General features: G+C 36.2%; 1 protein-coding gene across 2 annotated transcripts in view; it reads right to left on the bottom strand.

The window, feature by feature from the left end:
• Nucleotides 1-25,238, bottom strand: part of LOC118201491 (uncharacterized) — a 219,342-nt gene that overhangs the window by 61,853 nt on the left and 132,251 nt on the right. For both annotated transcript variants that reach the window (XM_085808427.1, XM_085808426.1), the window contains exons 4-6: nucleotides 3,766-3,882; nucleotides 3,473-3,676; nucleotides 856-1,059 (exon numbers count right to left, since the gene is read on the bottom strand). In XM_085808427.1, the coding sequence (XP_085664553.1) occupies nucleotides 856-1,059; nucleotides 3,473-3,676; nucleotides 3,766-3,882 (525 nt within the window). The remainder of the gene's footprint in view (nucleotides 1-855; nucleotides 1,060-3,472; nucleotides 3,677-3,765; nucleotides 3,883-25,238) is intronic.

Raw genomic sequence — 25,238 nt, 5'->3', positions numbered from 1 at the left:
AATTAATTATAATTAGTAAACAGAAAGTTTACAGTTGGCTTCTCAAATATGGTAAAATATCATTAATTATAGCTGTAATGACCTGCACTTTTGCTGAAGATAGAACTCTCCGGAGATCGATGCATTTACCAATTTACCTACCTTTCCGAAGGATTCTACTTCAATAGTGCCCTTATGTGAAGACTTGAGACCCGGTCTTTAAAATGAGTTCGATGACAATATTTACAGCAAGATTCGAACACATAGGACATGCTTGTTGCGAATAAATACCATAAACTTAGCTGTTTGGACATAAGCTTCGTATAATTTCCAAGCATGTCTTAAATTTAATTGATATATCCATTTAATCTTGAAACCTGAATTATTTGACTTTGATTCATTAATTAGATCGTGATGTGAAAGGGTACGTGCTCGTTGCACCATAAAACGGAAACTGGAAATTTATGATGTTAAATGCCATTTGAAATCAAAGAATATTCTTGTTGAAAAAAAAAGGTGCTAGGGACGTGTATCGTACTATGATTTATTACATTTTAAATAACTGACAGTAGTTTTGTGAAACTCAAAAACTGAGTTTTGAATGTAATTTGAAAGTATTGTTTTAAAATACATAAACTGATAACAGGAAAGTATACGCTTTATAATTCATGAGATGCACAAAATATAATATTGTGTTAATATTTAAATCCCAAACAATTCTTTACTATGCAAAATATACAATAATGCAGTAATGAGAAAGTATTACGAGATTTTAACTCACTGTGTAATGAAATGTTTCTAAGTCTTATGAGAAATAATTACAGACAAATAAAAGTGATATGTACATTAATTCACAGTAATGGAAAAGAGTTTTACCTTTGTTCGTTTAAAAATTGAGGCTTTAAATTTGTCAGCCAAAGTTTCCACAATCGTACTGTAGCCTTTTTCAGCAGCTATATGCAGAGGAGTACGATCTTGGCTATCAGTTATATTGGCATTTGCACGAAACTGAAAAAATACTTTTAAGATTTCTGCATCACCATTTTCACATGCTACATGCAGCGGCGTTAAACCTTCGTGCTGTGAGAGTAAAGAAAACACATATAATAACAATTTAAGCCTTACATTTCTTTGATGATATACATTGCTGGACAGTTGCTGAGGATGGATCCTAAATTGCAGTGTAGAATAACACTAAGCAGAAGTGGAGGCTAAACACGATAAAAGATTGTTGCCACTCTCTTTGGACATTAGAATAAAGGATATTTATTTTTTAGAAAATGCAGAAGGTTTTTGTCACTATGTAGAGGGGAAAACAGAGGAAAATACAGAAGCATCGAATATGTTTCTGTTGCTGTGTATGGAAAAATGCAAAAATTCATATGAAAGACAGCAGGCACCTTTGCGTAACATGCCAATACGGAATTTAACCATCGTGGAGTGCGATGAAAATTTCCACTCCCCATGTCATACTTTGCACAACGTTATCCGCCAGTTCTTGAAGCAATTGATCCCACATTGCCAGAGGATGGATGAGGTTTTTCTTGTTCCTTGAAGGATATTTTTGATCAGCAAATCACCTTCCCAGAGCATCCCAAATATCAAGGGAATGTAGATCTGATGAACTTGCTAGCTATACGAGGCGTTGAATATTCTCGCTTTCTAGACAATCCTGAATAGCGAGTATTCGATGACACTGGGCGTTATCGTCCATGAAAAGAAATTTATCATTAAAAGCAACACTGAAAAGGCGAAAATGAAGCAGAAGAACTTCAATAATATATCATTGATCTGACATAGTTCCAAAGTGCAACCACATGTTGAGGCGTATGGCCATTGTTCCTGATGTCGGGCCATAACATGATACTGCATCTTGGATATCGGCGCCTTTCATGGATATTTTTTAACGATAAGTAGTACCACTCTCACGCTAGATCAATTAGGCCTCTACAGTTCGGTGACAAATTAAACCCACATTCACCTAAGAACAGTACGCAAGTCCAATCCCCTTCAGTCTAACTGCGATGTTCGTGACACCATTGCAAACGGGCGGTACGGTGGTGTGTCGACAATGGGACACACACAACAGGTATGCGAATGTATAGTCCTCAATCCCCGAAACGTCTGACTCTAGGTTTTTGGGAGATCCGCTGTTCTACGGCAGCAAAAATTCATTCTCCACTTGCTGAGATTTGGTGATCCTGTTTATTTTTGCCGATAAGACAATTTACCTATCTTCTGCAGGCATCGTACATCTAACACGACCTCTCTCGTGACGCAGGCTACACATTCCTGTTTTTTTAAATGTCTTAAACAGCCGGTGAAGCTACAATGTGCACGATGTTGAAATAACAGGCAACATGTGTTATTTTTCTCCCTTCTTCGATCTTCCCGATGATACGGCCGCGCGTAAAATTAAAGTTATGTCGGAAAGACATACCGAAACTTTCAAGGTCGTCAGTTCAATCCTTCTTGTAAAACTTTTACTTGATACCCCTGCCCACACGCGTCAAATCCTTTGAATCTTTTATTAGCACTATCATGTGATGAACAGGCGAGGAAAGGAAAATTTGCATACTCACACCTCTTCTTACTGTGTCTCGCACTTATTCTCATTTTCCACATTTTGCTTCCTTTCATTTTGTGGTTGCTATGGGTGATAGTGTTGTCTGCCATTAGCAACTGTGCAGCAATGTATACTATCGTATTTGCTAGCACAAAGAGCGTTCATTTCAAAAGTTTTATAAATATTTGTTATACACCACCAAGGCTTGATTTTATGAAAATTTTCTTTGTTTTAAATTATTTTTATATTAAAAAAAGGAAGTGTTTTATCTAATGTAATGATTATAATTTAATTGATAAAAAATCGGGATTCATTACAATCCGAGAGATTTTAAATAAAATAGATTTTTCCTAAATTTATTCAGTATTATAGATTATTTAAAACCTATTTATTTTGTACTTATTTCAACATTTAGATCCTGGATATGCCCTACATTAAATTCCAAATGATAACCGTAGTATAAAAAATGCTTGTCGTTTTGCGCCAGCTAAATAATTGCTCAGTTATAAGTCATAAACCCAAGCAAGATATGGCTTCTAACACGTGCTTAAAAACAGTTATTAATATTAAAATATTTTTAACGTAAAGTATTAAATTATTTTTGAAAACATTTCCCAACATTCACATATGTTAGAAAGAAAATATTTGAAATCCATAATGAATTTCTTCTCCTAAATTAATCAAATTTAAATAAGTATGAAATCTTCATATAATATAAGTGTATGAGTTCAAAGCATATTAAAAATTCTTAAATTTCTTTGCCATTAAAATGCTATTTTATTCCAGTAATAAAACTATACCAAATTGTAAATAGATGCAATTTAATAATTTTCACTAATGTTTAATGATGGAAAGGATTACAATTACTTTAAAAAATTAATTAAAATCATTTTAAAATACAAACTAATACACTTCTGTACTTCTTACATTTTGAGCATCAACATTTCCTCCGCTGTTAAGTAGCAAACGCAGCAACTCTCCGTTTCTTCGTCTCGTGGCTATGTGCATAACTGTATCTCCAGTATCTTCTAAACTATACCTCAATTGTTCCTTAGCAAGCGCAGTAAGCAGTTCTCGGCATAAACTATTGTTATCATTTTCGGCAGCCAAAAAGAGTGGAATTTTTCCATCCTGTGATAGAGTTTTAGAATTTTGATTTTAGAAGGAAGGTAATGCTTTAACCGAAAAGAAAAGTTGAGGATCGTAAATCAAATACATACTTTGTCCTTAATGAGTCTCATATCTTTGCTACCACTACGAAGTAGAATACTTAAAGTCGCTGATGCAGATCCTCGTCCTTTTGAGCAAAGAATATGAATAGGAAGCTGATTTTTTGGCTGTAAAAATCAAATATTAAATAGTTTATTAGTGTCTTTACATTAAAAGTTTTCTGTAAAAAATATCTTGTAAATATTTCTGCAAAAACCAATAACTGCTGGTAAATATTTTCATTCAAAAAATAATCTCAGGTGTTTTTTCAGAAATATTGCCTGCATACTTAATAAAATAAACTGATATTAAAAAGATACGGTAAAGTTATATCTTAACAGAATATTATCATTTATGCAATTACATAATATTTTTATTCTTTGGATAAATTAACTGAAAAAAATTAATTAAAAATCTCAGAGCGTGTTTAGTTTTTCTAATGATGAAGAATAGTCTTTTAGCTTTCGAAAAATGTTATTGCATATTATACAGTGTATATTTTCGACACTATCTTTAAAATTTTACTGAAATATAGTTAATAATTAGCAATAAAATTCTTCTTTAATACTATAATTTAATATAGAGACTAGTGATTTATGCTATTATGAATTTCAAAGCTGTAGTTATACACTGGTAAACAACAAGTAAGCAGTTTAATAGTAAGTGTCAATCTCTCGTAATACGTTTGTAAGGTTTATCCCAAGTTTTTAACACTTATTTTAGTCAAACCTACTTTCCTGTACCGTTTAATTTCAGCTTACAAATTTCCTACCAGAGTGTGTTTTTAGAATCTCAGTAATTTAAATGAAGGAAGAGCAGTACTTAAGTCGAAGTTTCACTGACTTAGTTAGAGAGCCAGAGATTCTGACTAGCGCTCGTTTGCCTTTTGGCTACACTCTCTCTAAGCTGTTACTACGCTCGGCCGTATTTCAGGCCTTTGATAGCTTCGCCGTTTAGTTAGCATTTAGAGGCCAACTCCTGTAGAATTTTGATAGCTTCAACTATATCGTTTTAGTTAAGGATTAGTTAAGTTTGATTTTCTTAGTAATTTTGAGTTCAAGGCAAGGCGGAGGCTTTTCTGCACGTCCTGAGAAAAGGGTCATCTGTTAATCCTGTTTTGAGCAATAAAGGGTAATTAACACTTCTTGAGTTTACGGTTCTGATTCATGAGCTAAAGCGATTATTTGCTTACCAGTTTTCAATGTTCCACACACATAGCTGTAAATTCTAGGTTGGAATCCTATACGTTTCCTAAATTCTTTCTCTCTCTCATGCTAAATGAACATTTTCCCCGTAATAAACGACCAGATATTACACATCCAACAAACTTCATACAGGCTGTTAAACTGATTTTTCTGTATTACGTTGTAGAGTCATTAGGTTAATTGGAAGCAGAAAAGATGAAAAATATGCAACCGCCATCGCCGGGAATCGAACCACAGACCTCTGGAATACCAGCCCAGCGTGCTACCGTTACACCACGAAGGCGCGCTAGTGAAGTGGGAGAAATACCTTATAATGAGTTTCAATAATAAATGAAAGAAATTTTATTTTTCTGGCACTATATTCGTAAATCACATTCAGACAGTAAATACATTTTTTAAACGCTATGCTTTCATTAAATGTCTTTGATAGTAGTTTACAAGCAAATCTATTTAGTACGATATGTATTAACATAAATTCATCTTAGTAGTTGCCAATAAATAAGAGTTGAAATTGTGTGAAATCTGTAATTGATGTCAAAACAAATAAACAATGCTAAATGTGTTGGTAGTAAAATAGCATATTACAATTCTCAATGTAGATGAATTATATAAAAAATAATATGTCATTAACAACTTCAACATTAAATTTTACTCAAGCTGTTAAATTTTAAGTTAGCAGATGAAAAATGAAAATTATGAGGAATAATTTTACTTTTAAGTATGCGTAATTACTAGAAATTAAAAGCTGTACGCTTCTTATGATAAAAGGAAATGAAATTATTGATTTAATAATCAAATATGACTGCTTTTTTATGAACTATAATCTACATTTTAATATGCCATTTTACGCACGCTCGGGAAGCCCAAGTCAGAGTGAAACTCATCGTTACCTTTCCTGGATATGGTAATTAAAGATTTTTATTCAAAGAAAGGGATTTTCTATCGATTTCTGCACGATTAAATAATTTTTCTTTTGCTATTCAAATTTGTGAGAGTTGATTAATATGATAAAATTTAATGCTTTATTAAGTTGTTGTAAAGAATTGAAACTTTTTCTGAATAAATGCTGAATTGCTAAGCTTCTTGATATGAAAATATTCTTAAACATGGTCACATTCAAATATTGTGCTTCAAGTTTCAGGTACCAAGTTTCAAGTTTGTGTAAAAATTAATAACACTTTCTGAATATTTTGTTAGTTCCCAGCTCCGTAACATTGATGGAATCTGTTTCGAAAGCATTCTTTCCACATAAACGTTTTCCTCTTTCTAACGGTGTTTTAATTCAGTATCATTAACAAATAAGTGCAGATGGTGAACTTAGCGACGCATTTAAAAAGAGAATTCTAAGCTTTTGCAAGAAAGTAATAGAGGAAGTTAGAATGCTGTGTTTCCATTATGATATTCAATCCAAATTTGAAACATCCACGGGAAGTCTCCAGCATCTTCGACAGAGAAAAATATATCTGGATAGATTTCTCGAGGTTTCGATGAAGGTGTCCCCTGACTGGATGATCATCTTTCATTACAAGGGAGCTCCAAAGGTTGCTAATGTCAACAAGAGTGAGTGAGTGAGTGAGTGATTATGGCGCAAAAACCAGAGATGGTTATGACGCGCCAAACACAAGATGGGATGATTACAATTGATGACATTAAAATTCAATCAATAAAAACAAGTAGATAAATGTACCAAATCCAGAGGATGAAGTCATATAAACACAAGTTAAAAAGCACATATTAAAATTCAAGACACAGTCTTCAAAACAAATTACATTTGGTAATAAAAGCCAATCTCTTTTAAATAATAAAATAAATTACAATTCACCTCTCTTCCGATTAAACGGTCGAGAGGTAAGTCACAGCTATTAAAATATTTCTGGCGAAGACTATTAAAACATGGACACTCAATTAAAATATGACGAACAGATAAACAAACATTACAATTAAAACAAACAGGCTCATTTTCAGCTTTGAGAAGATAGTTATGTGTGACTCGAGTGTGACCAATTCTGAGGCGAGTCAAAAGAACGTCCTCCTTACGATTTCCAACAATATCCCAATGCTCAATTCTAGGCTTGACGTTTCTCAACTTGTTGTAATGCTGAACATCCCAAAATTGCTGCCATTTTTTTCGGACCTTTCCCTTGATGACATTGCAGATATCTCTAAAAGGGATAAGGCGACTGGACAGTTCAACAGCAGATTTGGCTGCGATATCTGCAAGCTCATTTCCTTTTATTCCAACATGTCCAGGAACCCAGCAGTACAGGACTTCATAACCTCGAATCGTTAAATTTATATGAATTTTGAGAACATCCACTACCACAGGATTCTGCATGTTGGGAAAAGCTTCCAAGGATTTAAGAGCACTATACGAGTCTGTGTAAACTATGAACTTTTTGTGGCAGAGCTTTGAGATATACAAAAGACCATAATATATAGCAGCCAGTTCAGATGTTAGGACTGAGAAAGCATGGTGCAGGCATCTGCCCTCTATGTAATTTTCAAATACAAAAGCCATCCCAACATGATCATTTGTCTTTGATCCATCTGTGTATATCGGATAATAACTGCTATATTTGTGCCTGTGCTCAGCAAAGAGTTGTCTATAAACGATCTCGTTAGTGCTTGCCTTCACGTGATGTTTGAAAACATCAAGAAGCTGAATCCGTGAATTTTCCCAAGGTGGGATTTCAAAGTTCTGTACTGCTTGGGGGCGCATATCAGAGAGGGAAAGTTCCTCAATGATAGGGCGAAGTCTTAAAGGAAAGGTAGGAACGCAGGATGGACGTGTTTCAAATAAAGTGTTACACTCATTATCAAGTAAGCACAGCTTATTGGGATGTTCAGGTTGGGATAAGATATTAAAATATTGTAAAAGGGACAATTGCTCACGCCTCAGATAAAGTGATGGTTCGTTACAGTCAACATATAGGCTCTGCACAGGAGAAGTCCTGAATGCTCCTGAACAAATCCGCAGACCTTGATGGTGAACAGGATCCAGTTTTAACAAAACAGATGACCGAGCGGATCCATACACAACTGAGCCATAGTCCAGTTTAGAGCGGACGAGCGCTCTGTAAATGCGAAGCATGGAGCAACGCTCTGCACCCCAGGAGGTGTTCGCCAACACTTTTAAAATATTTAGTGTTTTTAGACACTTCTTTCTCAGGTTTAAAACATGAGAAAGGAAAGTCAATTTTCGGTCGAAAGTCACTCCTAAAAATTTTACTTCAGGCGCAACTGGAATAATTGTACCATTCAAATATAACTCAGGTTCAGGATGGAGACCTCGCTTCCTACAAAAGTGCACGCACACAGTTTTCTGTTTCGAAAATGTAAATCCCTGTTTGTCTGACCATTCTTGGATCTTATTCAGAGCCATCTGCAGTTGCCTCTCTACATATCTCATGTCTGCTCCTCGACAGCTAATCTGCAGATCATCAACATATAGAGATCCCAAGATGGTGGGAGGAAGTTCTTTTAGTACAGAATTTATTTTTAAACTAAACAGGGTTACACTGAGCACACAGCCTTGAGGCACACCCTCTTCCTGTTTAAAAACATCCGAAAAAACAGAGCCAATTCTTACTTGAAAAGTTCTAGTGTTCAAGAAATTTTGAATGAAAATTGGTAGGTTGCCGCGCAAGCCACTCTCGTGAAGATCCCGGAGTATACCGTATCTCCATGCCTTATCATAAGCTTTTTCAATGTCGAAGAATATCGAGACAAGGTGGCTTCTTCTTACAAATGCTTTTCGAATAGATGTCTCTAAGAGGAGCATGTTATCTACAGTTGTTCTTCCCTTTCGAAAACCACTCTGATAAGGCGATATAATATCATTCTTTTCCAAGAAGTAGACTAGGCGGCTGTTTACCATCTTTTCAAACAGTTTGCAGAGGCAACTCGTAAAAGCAATTGGCCGATAGTTGGAGGGATTCCTTGGATCTTTCCCTGGCTTAGGAATAGGAATGACAATAGCTCTCCTCCATGCACTGGGAAAGGCATGCTCCTTTCACACCCTATTGTAAAGAGTGAGAAGGGCATTCAGTGACTTACAGGACAGATGCTTTAGCATTTCATAATTCACTCCATCAAGACCCGGAGAAGACCTATGTTTCTGCAATAAAGCACTCCTTAATTCAAGCATAGTAAAGTCTCTATTGTAAGGCTCAGATTTGGAAGAGTTGAATGCGATGGGATTTATTTCAGAGTGCTGCTTCATAGAAAGAAATGCAGGTGTATAGTTTCTGCTGGAAGAAACGGAAGCAAATGTCTCACCGATAGTATTCGCAATTTCTTCTATGGAGCTAATCACTCGGCCATCTTTTTCCAAAAAGGAAAGTGAGTGGTCTTTATATATGCCGCATGCTTTTCGAACTCTTTCCCAAACCCGCTTGCTAGGCGTGGAGGATGTTATTGACGACACATATGAAATCCAGGAATCCCTCTGGCTCTGCCTTCTTACTTTTCGTGCATTTGCTTTGGCTCTTTTAAAGGCTATGAGGTTTCGCAGAGTAGGATATCTACGAAAAATACCCCATGCTTTTTTCTGTTTTTTCAGTGCTTCATGACAGTCGCGATTCCACCATGGTTTTGAATATTTTAGTAGTTTTCCTGATGTTCTAGGAATGGAGAGCATAGCTGCCTGAATAATAGTATTAGTAACAGCTTCAACAGCGTCATCGATATGCGCATCTTCTACCATTTCATCTGTGAGCTCTGCAGTGGAAGAGAAGAGTTCCCAGTCTGCCCTGTCCAGTATGAATCGAGGGGATCTCGACATGGGGTTTGCTCCTCTTCGTGCAAGAGACACAAGAATGGGATAATGATCACTGTTGTAAAGATCTTTACCCACATTAAAAGTGCAAAAAGGCAACAGAGATGGTGAACAGATGGCAAGGTCGAGAGCATGGAATGTTTTTGAAGGCTCATGGAAGTAAGTATCTTGCCCATTATTGAGGAGACAAAGGCTATGATCTTCGATCATCTGCTCAATTTGTCTTCCTCGGCAATTAGTATCCTTACTACCCCAGAGCGGACTATGGCCGTTAAAATCTCCTATTATGATGAAAGGCTCAGGCAGCTGCTCTAAAAGACCATTTAAATCTTGCTGATCAATATGCTCATTTGGAGGCAAATACAGAGAAACGACTGTAGCAACAAAATCAAAATTTGTTTGAGTAGCGACAACTTGGAGGGATGTCGTCAAAGAAAGCACATTTGAGGGATAATCCAGTGAGGTGAGGAGACCTACACCTCCACTGGCACGCTCACCTGCAATGTTGTCTTTCCTGACGAAAGAAAACCTCCGAAGTTTTGCTTGTTGTTCCGGTTTTAGATTTGTTTCCTGTATTGCGAAGCATAAAGGTTGATGAACATTGATTATAGCTTTGATGTCGAGCAGATTTCGGTGGAAACCACGACAGTTCCATGATACGAGGGTGGCCATTATGAATAGTTTTTGTTCTTTCTGTGCTCTTGTTTGGTTTTTCGTGGAAGTAGATGCTTGGGAACTTCCAGACCCTCTTCTACTTCCATACCGTCTGAATCCGCAGATTCAGAAACCATTCCATCAAGAGAGCTATTGCTGGAACTTCTATTTTTATTTGTTTCTTTTCGTGTGGTAGTTTTGGGTTTGCTTTGAATTACTATTTCTTTATTTTGTACTGTATGGGTTGGGTTTTCTTTCTTCTTGTTGTTTGTAGTCTGTTGAGTTTTGTTTGGTGGCGTCTGCATACTAACTGATGTTTGGGTAGCAACTGAGCGAGATTTTTTAAGAGCATTGGCGTAAGATGTATTTGGTCGTAGCTGTGTGCTTTGGACTAATCTTCTGGCTTCGGCATATGAGATGTTCCTCGTAACCTTTGCAGTCTGCACTTCTTTTTCCAATTTCCATTTTGGACAGAGGCGTGAAAATGCTGGGTGCTCACCCTTGCAATTTATACAAAGAGGCGCAGCGGTACAATTTTCAGAATCGTGGCCAATCTGTGAGCATCGGGCGCATGTGAGGCTGCCACGACAAGACGTCTTAGAATGGCCGAAACGCTGGCATTGGAAGCATCGCATAGGGTTGGGAATATAGGGTCTTACGGGACAATTTAAATATCCGGCCTTAATATTCTTAGGCAGATCAGGCGTGTTGAAGGTAAGGATCACGTGTTTCGTATCGATCAACTTACCTTCCTTACGCATCTTGATCCGCCTAGCACCGCAGACATTTTGGTCGGATAGCTCGGAAGCGATCTCTTCTTCAGGAACATACAGAAGGTCGAATTCCGATATAACGCCACGACAATAATTCAGTGTCTTATGTGCTGTTACATTGACATTCGCTTGCCCAAGTTTAGTTATTTGAAGTAAAGAAGCAGACTGGGTGGCTGAGATTGTATCAATAAGGAAGTCTCCGGAGCGGAGACGCTTTATATTTCTCGGCTCACCAATACAAGACTGGATGTATTTGTTAATCACGAAAGGAGACATCTTATGCATTTCGCCAGAAGGACTAGAGATGACTAGGAAACGGGGACTATTGTTATGATTTTTTTTATTTGCATCTGTCCGTAATTTTTTTGCAGAATTTTCAGAACTAGATTGAGTGACTGGTTTAGTAGTAGACTTTTCAGAACTAGGTTGAATGATTGGTTTATTAGTAGGTGGTTCAGAGCTAGGTTGAGTGACTGGTTTAGTAGTGGACGTTTCAGAACTAGGTTGAGAGACTGGAGTGACTTCGAAGTCTTTGATGAGAAAAATTTGAGAATTAGCCATATTGAAATAAGAAAAGATTCGGGTCCGACGGCCCCGCCCACCACGGAGCCCAACAAGGGAACACAGATTCCTGTGTTAGGGCTAGCCGGACCTATACGCAAACTGAAGCCCCACAGTCGGCTTTCCCGAAAGCAGGTACTCCCGAGAGCTTGACCCCAAGCCACTGTCACAAGGACTAGTGACCAGCCGATTGACACCCGTGAGGACGACTAAGGTGCCTCCCGTTTAGCTGAAGCAGAGGCCAAAGCAGTGTGTTGGGGACAGTACCTCGCCCCTCAACTACCAGGACCCTCCTTTCCAGCGACACGGGTCTCCACGCACGGCAAACACGTGGGCAGTTTTCTCGCCACTCGAGAACTAGAGACAAGGTCTGTTCCAGCCTCTCGTGACAAGCCCCAAACTCCGTAGAGAGAAACCACAAGGGAGAAGGGAAGGGAAAAAGATCCAGCCAAGAGGAGAGGAGACGGAAAAGAGGATAGATCACTGGGGCTCCAGGATCGTGACACCCGTCTCACCAAGAAGATGATCCCCTGAAGGGCTAGGGTACCTCGGGATTGCCACACCCGTACTCACAAAAGTGAGCCCCTGAGGGCCTAATGTCAACAAGAAACGTCTGTACAAATGTTGCGGTGAAAGCGCCTACTGGCCAGCTAAGGTCTGGGTTCTTCTTCACGACAACATTTAGGAGTATCAATTCACTCTAGCGCGTTTACACATTCCTTGACTATTTTATCTTTTATTCAAAAAAGGCGAATATTAAAACAGAGCAGAGGCTGGGTAATGTAAAATTTTGTGCACCAAATTTGTGAGACTTAACTTGAATATACAAGTTATTAGTCTTAAGTTGGATTTGAATTTTCGTATGTTTACGCTTTTGTTTCAATTATGTAATACTGAAGAATTTTATGGCCATAAATCATAATTAATAATTATGATATATTTAGACAATGCTAAAACCCAGTTAACTTGTAAAAGGAAAAGGTTTTTATTTGCCATTGTATTATAAGCATATCAAAGTCATCAGCAAGTAATTCGCTGATTCGCTTGTGAGGAACTGCCCATTTTTATCAAAGTTATTTTGTTACTGTATTGTATTTTATCCTTTTCCTATGTTATTAATTTGTGAAGTACATTTTATATTGTTTTAACATAAAGAAATGGGAATTGTTTAATAATGAGTAAATAATTTTAATGTAATTTCATGGATATGTAAAAGAAAAAAAAATAAATTCATTACAACAGTTTTACAAAAGATTTTCAAGAGAATGAATGTAAAAATTACATTATAATATCCAAGCAAGGATTCCAAGAACTGTGAACTTTTACAATTACTTTTTGAAAAATTTAGGACAGTCTTTATAATATTTTCAGAGAAAAATGACCTTGCAAACTTAAAGCAATGTGAAAGCAGCTTCGATGCTTTCACATTTCATGGCTAGAGTAATCAAAAACGAGTTAAAGAAACAGGTCAGTAACTTGTAAAAGTGTTCGTTCTCAGAACTGTATTTGGAGGTAGCTGCGCTTAAAATAATTTTATATCATGAAATATAATAGCGCAACATCAGATTTGGGATCTTATAAAGGTTTCCGTAAATGTACGTAAAGCTCACTCACGTTTATCTGCTCTGAGTTAATGCCTTGAAAAGTAATTACATTTATAGGTGGTAATTTTAAAACTTTAATACCTAAGAAGATTATATTTTAAATTAAATATTAATTCAGGTCGGGATTTGTGTTATCATCATTACAAAATTAGTATTTGCATATATTTGAAACTTGCAAAATAGAATTTCATTGTTTCAGCCAATGATGATTTGATTTTTTGATTGCAGCTAGTTTCAGTGCATTATAAGTTGGACTGAATTTAAAATTAGGGCAGGGTTTAGAAAAAATTAAGATTCTATTATTTTTCTCTATGGCGTTTTGACGTCTTAATTATATGAGAGTAACCGAATGATATTTTTCGTTTAACCCTAAGCATTATTCATGCTTTAGTACAACACTTTACACCTTATCCATGAGTTACCCAACCATACTTTTTGTTTATCTTTAAAAATTATTCCTATTTTTACCATAACATTGAGTTTTGCTTACGATAACTTTATAAGCATGAATAAAAAGGTTTAAAAATAACGCAATTTAAACCTTTTTATTCATGCTTTGCTCTAATCATGAGCTCATATAATGTTTAATGTGTGTTCCCATTATTGTTCAATTAGACTGAAAAATATTCCACACGCGATAACTTTTAATATATTGCAGTTTAGGAATAATACTTACATGCATATGATTATTTTTGTTTTCTCTTCTTCTAGCGGCACAATTACTTCATGAATAATTGAAATTATTAGATTAATATTATTGCCTGCGTACGGGTTCGAAATAGATTGAATGCACATGTCCGATAATTGGTTAATAAAATTCATTTTTATCAAAAGAAATAATTCAGAACTCTGGAATTTTTCACAGAAATGTCCTTACAAGTGTTCACAGTACCACACAGTATAATTAGTAGTTTCACTTCAAACTACTAACAACGTCAAAAGCAATGCAATGGAAAGCGCATCCAAAGAGAAAGCTAACTGGGATATCACATTTCATGCTGAAGTAACAACTCTCAAACCATAACTAAGGAACTGAGGGCAGATGCTCTGTCTTCGGCCTTAAATAGTTTTTAACCGGTTTTAGACATTTGTAGTACTTTCTGCTTTTCGAAATTACTGGAAAGTAATACGAGGGTGGAATTATGGTTACAGCTAACACAGTCGTCAATTACATTTATTCCATTTCAATGCTTATTGCGGTGATACAGGGACCGGAACAAAAAGTCGCCAAATGGTCACCAAATTTAGCGACTTCGGGTGATTTCTCGCCACACTTAGCAATAAAATAAGTCACCAAAACGTTGTCAGCTTGCCGAGATACCCATTTACACAGTGTTAAATGCACTTGCCTCTGTATTTCTACTTTTCTTACATAGATCTTTTTAAAACTTTGTCTCGTGCTACATTATACAGAAAAACACAACAATTTTAATTATAATTCTACTAAAGTTACCTATTTAAATGCAAAATTCGGAACTATATCTAATAGATATATGTTGCAATAAATGATGGTATTTTATTAAAATATAAAAATGAAACAGCTTAGAATTAAATATGCTTTTGTGACTTTGGAAATATTTCATAAAATGTGATTAACTTACAATGGTTTTAAAATATCTGATGTTAACCTGTATATGAGAAATATTTTATAAATATACGTTGTATATAAACTTCTGTAGATCTAGAAATGTAAAATTTTGAAAACTTGACATGCACAAAGAAAGAAAATCTTTCTGGATCTTATTAGAAAAAAGTCAAAAGCATTAAAATTCCTTCTGAAACTCATTTTAATTCTTCCTAACAATTTAGTGTTCTAATTTTATATTATAGAGGCTTATTTTATGATGTGTAATGAAGCACAAAAGAAAATAACGCATTTTAAACCTTTTTATTTTACAAACAAAGACGTACTATCTATTATAAATCGTGAACTGATTTAAAAATTATAAGTAATTACGTAGAACGATTTGAGATGATGATTCTTGAAATAAAAGAAGTGGAAAGAGATGAAAATGAGAGAAAGAAGGATGATTTAGTTTATTTAATTATGGTAAAGTATGCGAGAGCTCTCTGCCTAAAGGAAGGGATGCCTTCGCGGAGGACTTCCTGAGAAAAACTGGCTCATATACACGTTACACGTAAGGAAAACCACGAAAACGCCCATGCAGCCAGCCCGTTCACCTGGAATCAAACTCGAGTTGGAACTATCAGAACTTAGCGACTTTACCACTCAGCCGTTAATGAGATGAGAAAAAAAGAAAACAGTTTTGAGGTAAAGGGGAGAAACATAAGTCCAAAGGACCAGAATTTTGGGGTAAAATGTCATGGTCATGATTTTCGTACCCTGGGGTAAGAATATATAAATATTGAATAATTTTATTTATTTATTTCTCTGTATTTAACAGGGGAAAAAACTTTTTAAATGTCATTTGACTACAAAAGCAAGAATAAAAATATGATAAATATTTCAAATTTAGAAGTTTTTACACCATTCTACTGCCAAATAAATTCTCGATAGTAATATGGCAACTGTTTTGTATACTTTACCCACTCACACAAGAAGAGTTGCCAGACTTACCGGCGACTTTAAGAACTGGCGAAAACCGCTTGTTTGGTTAATTTTAGGGCCCACATGTACGTACTATTTTATTCATAAAACAATAATACTGCTTTATTCATTAAATAGTAAAAAGAAGTATTTTAAAAGAAAGAAGGAATTTTATGAAGAAACCCAAAATCGGAAAAGCCGATGTTTACGTTCTTATAACGGGTGGATGCTGTTCAACGTAAATATAAACCCATATAAATCCACGTGCATTCAAACCGTCGATGGTACGCACATGCTTGAGTTTGCTACAATCGTGTGTATACTCGAAAATGCGTTAAAAAAATAGCAGTTATACTGCACGTTTAAACCAAGGGTGCGGATGATTAGAAAAATACTACGTTTTGTTGCACGGTTTTTAGACTACCAAATTGCAATAAACATGTAAGCTATAATTTTCATCTGTAAAAAAGTCGGCGTCGTGGGTGTTTTCTAAGTTTTATCTTGATCTACTCATTAACGTTAATGTCAGTGTAGAGATTCCGTAAATATGTGTTTAGTCCCTTCAAAATAAGAAGGCAGGATATCCGTTTCTACGTTTTCGGAAATTTGTACATTAACCCACTTTCGAATTAACCGGAGCAAACTCTGCACAGAAATTCCACCGGTAAAAAAAATAAACGTGCTTTTCTGTTCTCAACAAATTACAACATCGCAACTCTCTTCTGTATCTCATGCTGCTTTTGATGCAAGCAGTGAAAAGGGACTAATATCATCAACAAATCAATGCAAATTTTAATATCCTAATTTATATAGCTAGATTTCCATAAAAAGCTTATTAAAATTCCGCCCGTGACATTCGTGGAACGTGCTTTTGAGCCATCGCTGATGCTTTGCACGCAAAGAGAACATCGAAGACCCAGTATCTTCGTCTTGGAAGAGGGATAAACGAAGTGTTTGGCGAAGTCACCTTTTTCTCGGCAATAATGCTACTATACGAGTATTTCTAACATTTATGACATGAAGTTTAATACGCACGCAATAAGGAGTTCGTCACACTGTTTTCTCTTATTTTAGTGCACCGTAAACCAGTATCACCAGAGCATTGCAATCTCACTTCCGTTTCCGGTTTTCAGCACTAGGTGGATCACCACATTTTGATTGTCCCTAGGGGCTAAGAAATTTGATTTGTGGTTGCGTGGTATTCAAGATTTGTTTTATATTTGTAGTTTCTCCTCCTATGACATTTTCCCGTCTCCCAGTCTATTGAATTTTTTATGACCTTCACCGCCATATGTGTGTTTAATCTTGCGTTCTGTTTCAACCATGATCGAAATTGATATAAATCGATTGATCTAAAAAACTTTTAAAAAAATGAGGTCAGTGGGTACCTAGAAACTAAAAAACGCCTTCTGAAAACAGAACAAAAAATGATTAAAAAATATGTATCTGTATAGCTAGATGATGAAACCATGAAAAGTAGCCCTTGGCATAATGTAAAAATAAAACTGCACTTCCCTTTTTATTGCATTTATTTGATATTTTTTTTTCACTATTTTTTCGCTCAAAATTTATTTCAAACTTCTTTCCTAGAAAAAATATATAATTTTTGAAAACACTTTTAAGTACCTAGATTGCTTGAAACAAAAATAGAGAAACAAAAATAGAAAAATAGAGAGAATAGTACTTCCTCTGGTGGATGATGTTAGTTTAGATTAAATTGATTAGGGCCATTAGATTAAATTGATTAGGGCATTTTAGGCCTATCTGCCTAATGGAAAAATGCCATCACACAAAGGCTGAGAAAAATTGATTGGTGTTTATGTTACGCATGAATAAAATCAGGAAAACCTCCATGTAGCGAACCCATTCACCAGAATATGCGAGTGAAGATGAATGCAGTCTAAATAGGAGCAATGGCCAATCCCACAACCGTGAAGATTAGTAGAGTGAAAATTTTTCAGTTGATGAAGATTAGACAGTAAATGCATCGTTTTAAATTACTGAATTTATAAATTATAATTATACGTAAAATTAAGGGTATTTTAGGTGTCTTTAAAGACAATAACTAATTTTTATCTGCTTTACAAGGATACATAAAATACTGAAGAATTATACACTGCCCCAAAAAATCATATATATAAAGCAATGTATATTTACATGTCTTGATTTGTTGTTATGAGGTAACAGAATCGGTTGTGTAAACATTCTGAACAGTAATTGAGTCGAATTCCAGTTATTTGTCTTGTGAGGAAACTAATAACTTTTCGACAAAGCTACTTTGTTTTACTGTTTTGGAGAAAGGTCTTACAGCGCTAAACAAAATGCAGCATATATAATTATAAAAATAAAATAAGAAATAATAAAAAGGAAGTATTCTTTAGTTGTGCTTCGAGATTTGACTAATTTTTGGCATCAAAAATCCTCGTTTCACTTCTGTCATTAAGAAAACAGATGACGCCAAGAAGTGAACATTATTAAACAGTTGATGTCAGTACCTTAAACAATATCTGAGCTTTAAAAGAATTCACAGTCTGAAATTTTTTACCTTTGTATGAAACAGTTATTTATTTTATAAATCATATTTTGCTTAAAATGTTTTTTGTAGTTATGTAATTTTGTGTATGACAGCAACAATTCTGTAAGTCGTTGGTAAAATGGGTGTGGATCTCATCGAGGACTTGTTTAAAAACAAGCTGAATTTATGATGTATATGTTACCGTGAAAGACCGAAATTGGAGAATGTCGACTTTCACCGCAGAATATCAACATTTACCAAATACGTCGGTGAAAGACCGAATATTTCACTACATTCTTGTATATTTGGACCCTCACCGGTGTATGTCGACAATCACAGATATGCTCTGGTGAAAGTCGAAAAGAGAGGTCATAAAGTATACCATAATACTTTAAGTTGTTGCAATAAATAAGATTTGAATCACATAATTTAATAAGTTTTTTTGTTACTGTTATTTTATTTTCTCATTTAGAACGTACTGTATAGTTAAGTAAGTTTTTAACTTCTATTATTTTCCTTTCTCATTTTGAATGTATTGTGTGTTTTAGGTTCTCATGTTCTTAAGTTCTTATTTCAAGTCTCAAGTGCGTTTATTCGCGACTGAATTACGGAGAAGAAAAGATAATATTGTAATCTGTTCAACATTCCCCATTAGTGCATGGTGAATGTCGACATTGACCGGTGTAAGTCAGAAATAAGAGTATTTGGAAAATATTTCGGACATACATCAAGAGACTATGTGAATGTTGACATTCACCGGTGAAAGTCGACATTCTCCAGATTTCGGTGTTTCACCGTAACATATATAAGCTACTTTAATTAATGAAAATGTAACTAGGTACATATTATGAGTTATCCATCTATGTCTTTATCACCGGCTGAGAATTCTAGCACATAATACGTTTTATGATCTGATCGAATCTGAAGACTAACAAATATTATAAATATATTTACTAATAAATATTATACTATAGATACATTATTATTATAGATTATATTACAGCTAGATTATTATAATGTATTATAGATATAATATTATTATTACACATCATAGATATAAGGTATTTCTCCCACCTTCTTGCCATGCCTTCATGGTGTGGTGGTCTGCACGCTGGACGCGTATTCCAGAGGTCCGTGGTTCGATTCCCGGCGAAGGCGGATGCTTATTTTTCAATCTCTCTTTCTTCCAAAAAATCCTTATGTCTCTACAACTTGACGGTGGAAGAATTTCAAAGAGGTTTCCTCCAGGAGGAAACATATTTACGTTAGGAGACCCATTACCTCGATGGTAGTACAGATTTATATTGGTGCATGATTTACATCGGTAGGCATATAGTAATATATAGGCATGTATTATAAAAACGAAAAGGTCTTGGTTAATTCTTGGTTAACTAGAAGAAGTCATGATACTAATGAATAGTTTGCTGCTGTAAATCCCATCACATGATAGTAAATAAATAAAAAAAGAAAAACTAAACATTTCATTTAAAGACGGAGAAGAAGAATTTATAAGCATGTGGCGAAAGTGTTCTCAATGAATTAATAAGGTCAATGATCTACGTATGCTGCAGAAATAGAAAGATACAAAATATTTCTAATCTTGGCTAAAAGCAGTCTCAACGGCACGGTGAAATTTGCTGTTGAAAAGTTTACAGTTACTATCCAATGGGAGCGGGGGATCGTATCGCGTGATCACCGTTTGCTAAACACGTCATATTGCACTCACTTTTATATCTGTTTATTTGTGCGAGTATGTGTACACACACACACACACATATTTATATATTTCTCTCTCTCTGTCTCTCTCTATATATATTTATATATACGCATATATGTATTTATATGTTAATATATGTTAAGAGATAATACATTTTTCTCATGATAGTTGCTTGTTAGAATAAGGGTTAAATTTCCAAAATTAACCCTTATTCTAACAACCAAACATCATGAGGCTTTTAAATTATTAAGCCTGTCTGAAAGCACGCTGAACATTACGCCATTATGTTTAATTTCAATTCTGCCTTTTTATTCCTTACTTTTTATTATATGTAATATTATATTTGAAAGTCCCGGAAGTTAAAAAGGGGAAGTATATAAGGTATTTCTTCCGCCTTAATAGCCTGCCTTCGTGGTGTGGTGGTCTGCACGCTGGACGCGTATTACAGAGGTCCGTGGTTCGATTCCCGGCGAAGGCGGTTGCTCATTTTTCAATCTCTCTTGCTTCCAAAAGTAAATCCTAATTGCTCTACATAGACATAATATATATTACATTAGAGATTAGAAATTAACTTACTAAATCCTTTATTTAAATAGGTAATAAATTTTCAGTAATTTTTTTCGTCGTAGGGGCAGCCGGAACGTCATATTTTCTGCTACCGCAGCGGTATAGCACTCTTTACCTACAAAAGGGAATATTATTTCAGCACTCCAGGTTTCTAAAAATTGAGTTCAGCAGGGAAGTTCAGCTCAGAAAATTGAGTTCAGCTCTTTACACACAAAAGCGAATATTACTTCAGCACTCCAGGTTTCTAAAAATTGAGTTCAGCAATGTTATAGCTTAGCTATTGGATTTTATTTCTCTTGATGATTCAAACATAAGAACTCACTAACTTTCTGAAACTGAGTTACTGAGAAAATTTGAAGTCGAGAGTTACTTTTAAATTATAATGCCTAGACTGACATAGTAAGATTAAAGATATGCGAGATTTTAAAAGGAATATACTGTTTCATAACTTTTAATCATTTTTTAAAAATTCTGTACCAAAATGAAATTGCCTCATAATCTAGAGAGGAGAGAGGAGCGAAAGGAAGGAGAAAGCTGAGTCGTTCAGAGAACTTAGGGTATAAAATCCATTAATTAGCGGTTTGATTCTTAAAGTCATACCTAAACGAGAACGGATATTTAACCTGAAACATGATTTCAATAGCAGAAGAGACAAGTTTCATTTAATGCAGGTGCTCTTAGAATAGGAGGATTATTTCTTGTGAAGGCTATACTTAGTTTTCAGTAACATAACTGAAAGTTTGTCCACTTATTGCTCATTATTTCACAAAGGAACGTAATCGTCAATTATAAAAAAGTTTTAAGTTTACATACGAGTTTCATTAACCATAGTATTTGTAGAGAGATTAGGTTATTTCGAAGCAGGAGACATGAAAAATGAGCAATGCCCTCGCTGGGACTCGAACCACGAATACTCGCCGAGCGTGCTGACCATTACACCACGAAGGCATGCTAAGACGGCAGCGGGAGAAATACCTTATATACTTCCCCTTTTAAAGGGCAACTGGGATTAGGGGACCCAATCTCCAAATCCTGGTGGTGGAGAATCATAATCACTCCCTTTTTTAGTTCGAGCGTCGCTAAAATTTTGTCGATATCAGGAAACTGATGAAATGAGCAATGCCCTCGTCAGGACTCGAACCACGGGCCTCTTGAATACGCGCCGAGCATGAGGACCACTACACCACAAAGGCATGCCAAGAAGGCGGGAGAAATAAATACCTTATATCTTAAATAATCTAAGTTTGATTTCATGAATCAGGAATGTTAATTTATGCCTTTGAAGTTCAAGTGTAACATATAACTATGATATATATATAATAAGTAATATGAAATATCTTCTTCTAAAACATTTGTGTGTTATTACCTTTCAATTCTAAAAAAAAATCAAACTAACTTACATATGTTAAAAGAGGAATAATAAAAATATTCCATATTTGAATATTCCAATGTGAATAATAGGGGTTTATTGTAGATATTTTTATTACATCGAGGCCTACACGTTTAAGCATATTTCGCTAAGACTTTCGATTAAATATTAACTTGCATGAGTCACAGAACAATATAATTCTATATATTACATAATTCTATATATTCTATATAATTCTATACATTATATTATAGAACAATATAAGGGGCTGTCTACATAAGGGAATGCTTTTTAAATGAAACTGTCTCATATTTACATTTATTATACATATGAGATAAAACATAAAAAAAACTGGACAGCGAATCTGTTCACCAGAACTTGACCACGGGTTGAGCTATGAGCTGTTTTAAAGTCTCATCTGTGACATCTGTGTCGTCTAAGCATTTTACACATTTAGTAGTGATTTCGAAAGTTCAGCACCTTGCCAATAAGTATAAAAACATCTGTCATTGGATATACATGTTAGGATTAGTACTCGGCCATTTAAGTTTTCAATATAAGTATTGTTTACATCATTTCGTATGTAACGTGCATCAGTTTTATATGCATGGAATTTTAGACGTGCTTCAGACACTTTCCCAGGTATAGCTTTTTGCATGACCCCACCCTTTTTGAACTCTAACATTTTACTAAGTGTTAGGTTTCAAATTTTAAAAAAATCGTAGGGCTTGGCCATTAGGTCTACCTACTACACAAGACATCCTGGAGTCTGCACTCCAGGATGTCTTGTGTAGTAGGTAATGCACTCTAGGACTCCCAAAATTAAAAATGGTCCCGACAGTGGAACTTTTAGCTGATTAGATAGCTTGTCCAGTGGATAGGTTACCCTGTTGCTTGTGGTAAAACAAAGTATAAAAATATCCAGTTTTGAATAAATATCAATAACTTTTGATAGACAGGTGACAGGTGAATGAAGGGCCCGGACACCCGGATGGCTTAATATGACAAATCGGGTGTCGTCCGGTACCCGCACCTATTTAGAACAACTCAACCCTGGCGACTTCCTGAGAGGGCTGCATCGGGAATATATTAATGGAGAATATGTGGTATTGACGTGGCCAAACAAGGGCGTGTGCATATATATGCTTCAGTATAGATCTTCAGAGTGCCTTTGACTCCCTCTGGTGGCCTGCAATCAAGCAGGCCCTCAGGGAGGCAAAGTGTCCCAGGAATCTATATAACATCTTCAACGATTATCTGGACTCAAGAAGTCTCATAATCGCAAACAATAGTGGTGTCTATACAAAGAAGCAGGAGAAGGGCTGCCCACAAGGCTCTTGCGCGGGGCTCCTGCTTTGGATAATTACGTTCAGTGCGCTACTGCAACTCAATTGGCCTGACCATACCAAAGTAGTGGCGTATGCCGATGATGCGGCACTGCTAGTTACTGGCCGTACGCGAGACGAACTGGAGAGGAACGGCTCCGCCACTTGCTCCAAATTCTATGACACGTGCCAAAAGCTGAAACTCGTTATCTCAGCCCAGAAATCTACGGCCATGGTCATACCGCGTCCAGGTACAAACCCCACGAGACGACCTTGTATTAAGCTAATGGGCAGAAACTTGAAAATCACATAAACGTTGAAATACCTTGGAGTCACGTGGGACCAAGGCTTGACCTGGCTACCACATCTACAAGAAGTCACAGTCAGAACAGCCAACATTGCAAAAAACGTCAGGCAGTTTCGGGGACAAAACTGGGGGCAGAACCCTTACATTCAAAAACTGCTCTACTTGACGGTTGCAGAAAGGATTGTACTCTATGCCTCAGCTATTTGGGCACTACCAATGGGCAGCCGTAAAATAAAAGCCCTGTCAACAATACAAAGACCTTTTGCTCTCAACATTAGCAAGGCATATAGAACAACCGCGACAAATGCAGCACTTGTCGGGCTCACACCCCTTCACATCAGGGCCAAGTTAGAAGCAATATATGAGCGGGTAATAAGATTAAAGGAGAATGCTGCACTCGGCACCACAGTCTTCAGCACGCTGCAGTACGAAACACCAGGCAGCACACAGCACGTGCACCCAGAACATAAAAACTCGAGCATACACGTCAAAATAGCAAGAGATCTACGCCGCGAATAGAGGATGTACCAGTAGCCTCGCAATTCTACACAGATGGCTCCAAACATGATAACGGAGTGGGTTGTGCTTATGCTTATTACACTTCACAGTACACTTCACAGTCAATGGAAAGGTCATCTTGCAGCTCACAATAGTATCTTCCAGGCGGAGGCCATAGCAATTGAAGCGGCAATACAGTACGCACATGACATACAACTTGCACGAACAGAAATCTGCACAGACAGCATGTCAGTGCTGCAGGCATTAAAGAATCATCATCACACATCTCCCATAATCCTGCAAATCCAACAGACATTGCATAGCAACCAGCAATCTAACATCAAGCTAAAATGGGTTAGAGGCCACTCTGGGATCGCAGGCAATGAGATGACAGATCAACTGGCCAATGAGGCAGCAATCAACAATAATGCACAGGCTGTCTCAGCACTAATCCCGCCGTCATTTTTAAAAAGACAACTAAGAGACATAGGAAATAAACAATGGCAACACGAATGGGAGAATGGAGATACCGGCAGAAAAACTTTCGAATTCTACCCTGTAGTAGGTAAAGAACGCTTACAGGCCATACGCCCTTTAGTAAACTATATTACGGGGCATGGCCCTTTTCCCACCTTCTTTTATAAGCGTGCGATCTCCATGACAGAAGCGTGTGTGTGTGTATGTGGGAGGAATTGGCTCCCCCGACCACTACGTGTTCAACTGTAGCCTCACGACGAGCCATCACCTACCATATCCCACTACGGATATAGTACCTTACAAGAGGTTCATCATCAAACACGCACCTGCGATAAGAAATATATGTAAAATTATACAGCAGCTGAGCGCCCTAGGGCAGGATGTCTGCCAACCAACATAGGAATAATAGCATACACAGCGCAATAATTCTATGTCTCTATTGTAACTTAGCAGGTGTTATGTCTAAAATTGTAAATATGTAAGTGTATAAGTAACTGTGTAATGTAAGTAATGTAAGTAATAGTGTAATGTAAGTAATAGTGTAATGTAAGTAATTTAATCAATGAGTGTAATACGTCGTACTATGT

Source organism: Stegodyphus dumicola, chromosome X1 (assembly GCF_044657685.1).
Source record: "Stegodyphus dumicola isolate Sdum_Otavi_A_Nest chromosome X1, ASM4465768v1".
NCBI classification, from domain to species: Eukaryota; Metazoa; Arthropoda; class Arachnida; order Araneae; family Eresidae; genus Stegodyphus; species Stegodyphus dumicola.
The sequence above is the reverse complement of the archived record's forward strand: the minus strand, read 5'-3'. Positions and strand labels throughout refer to the sequence as shown.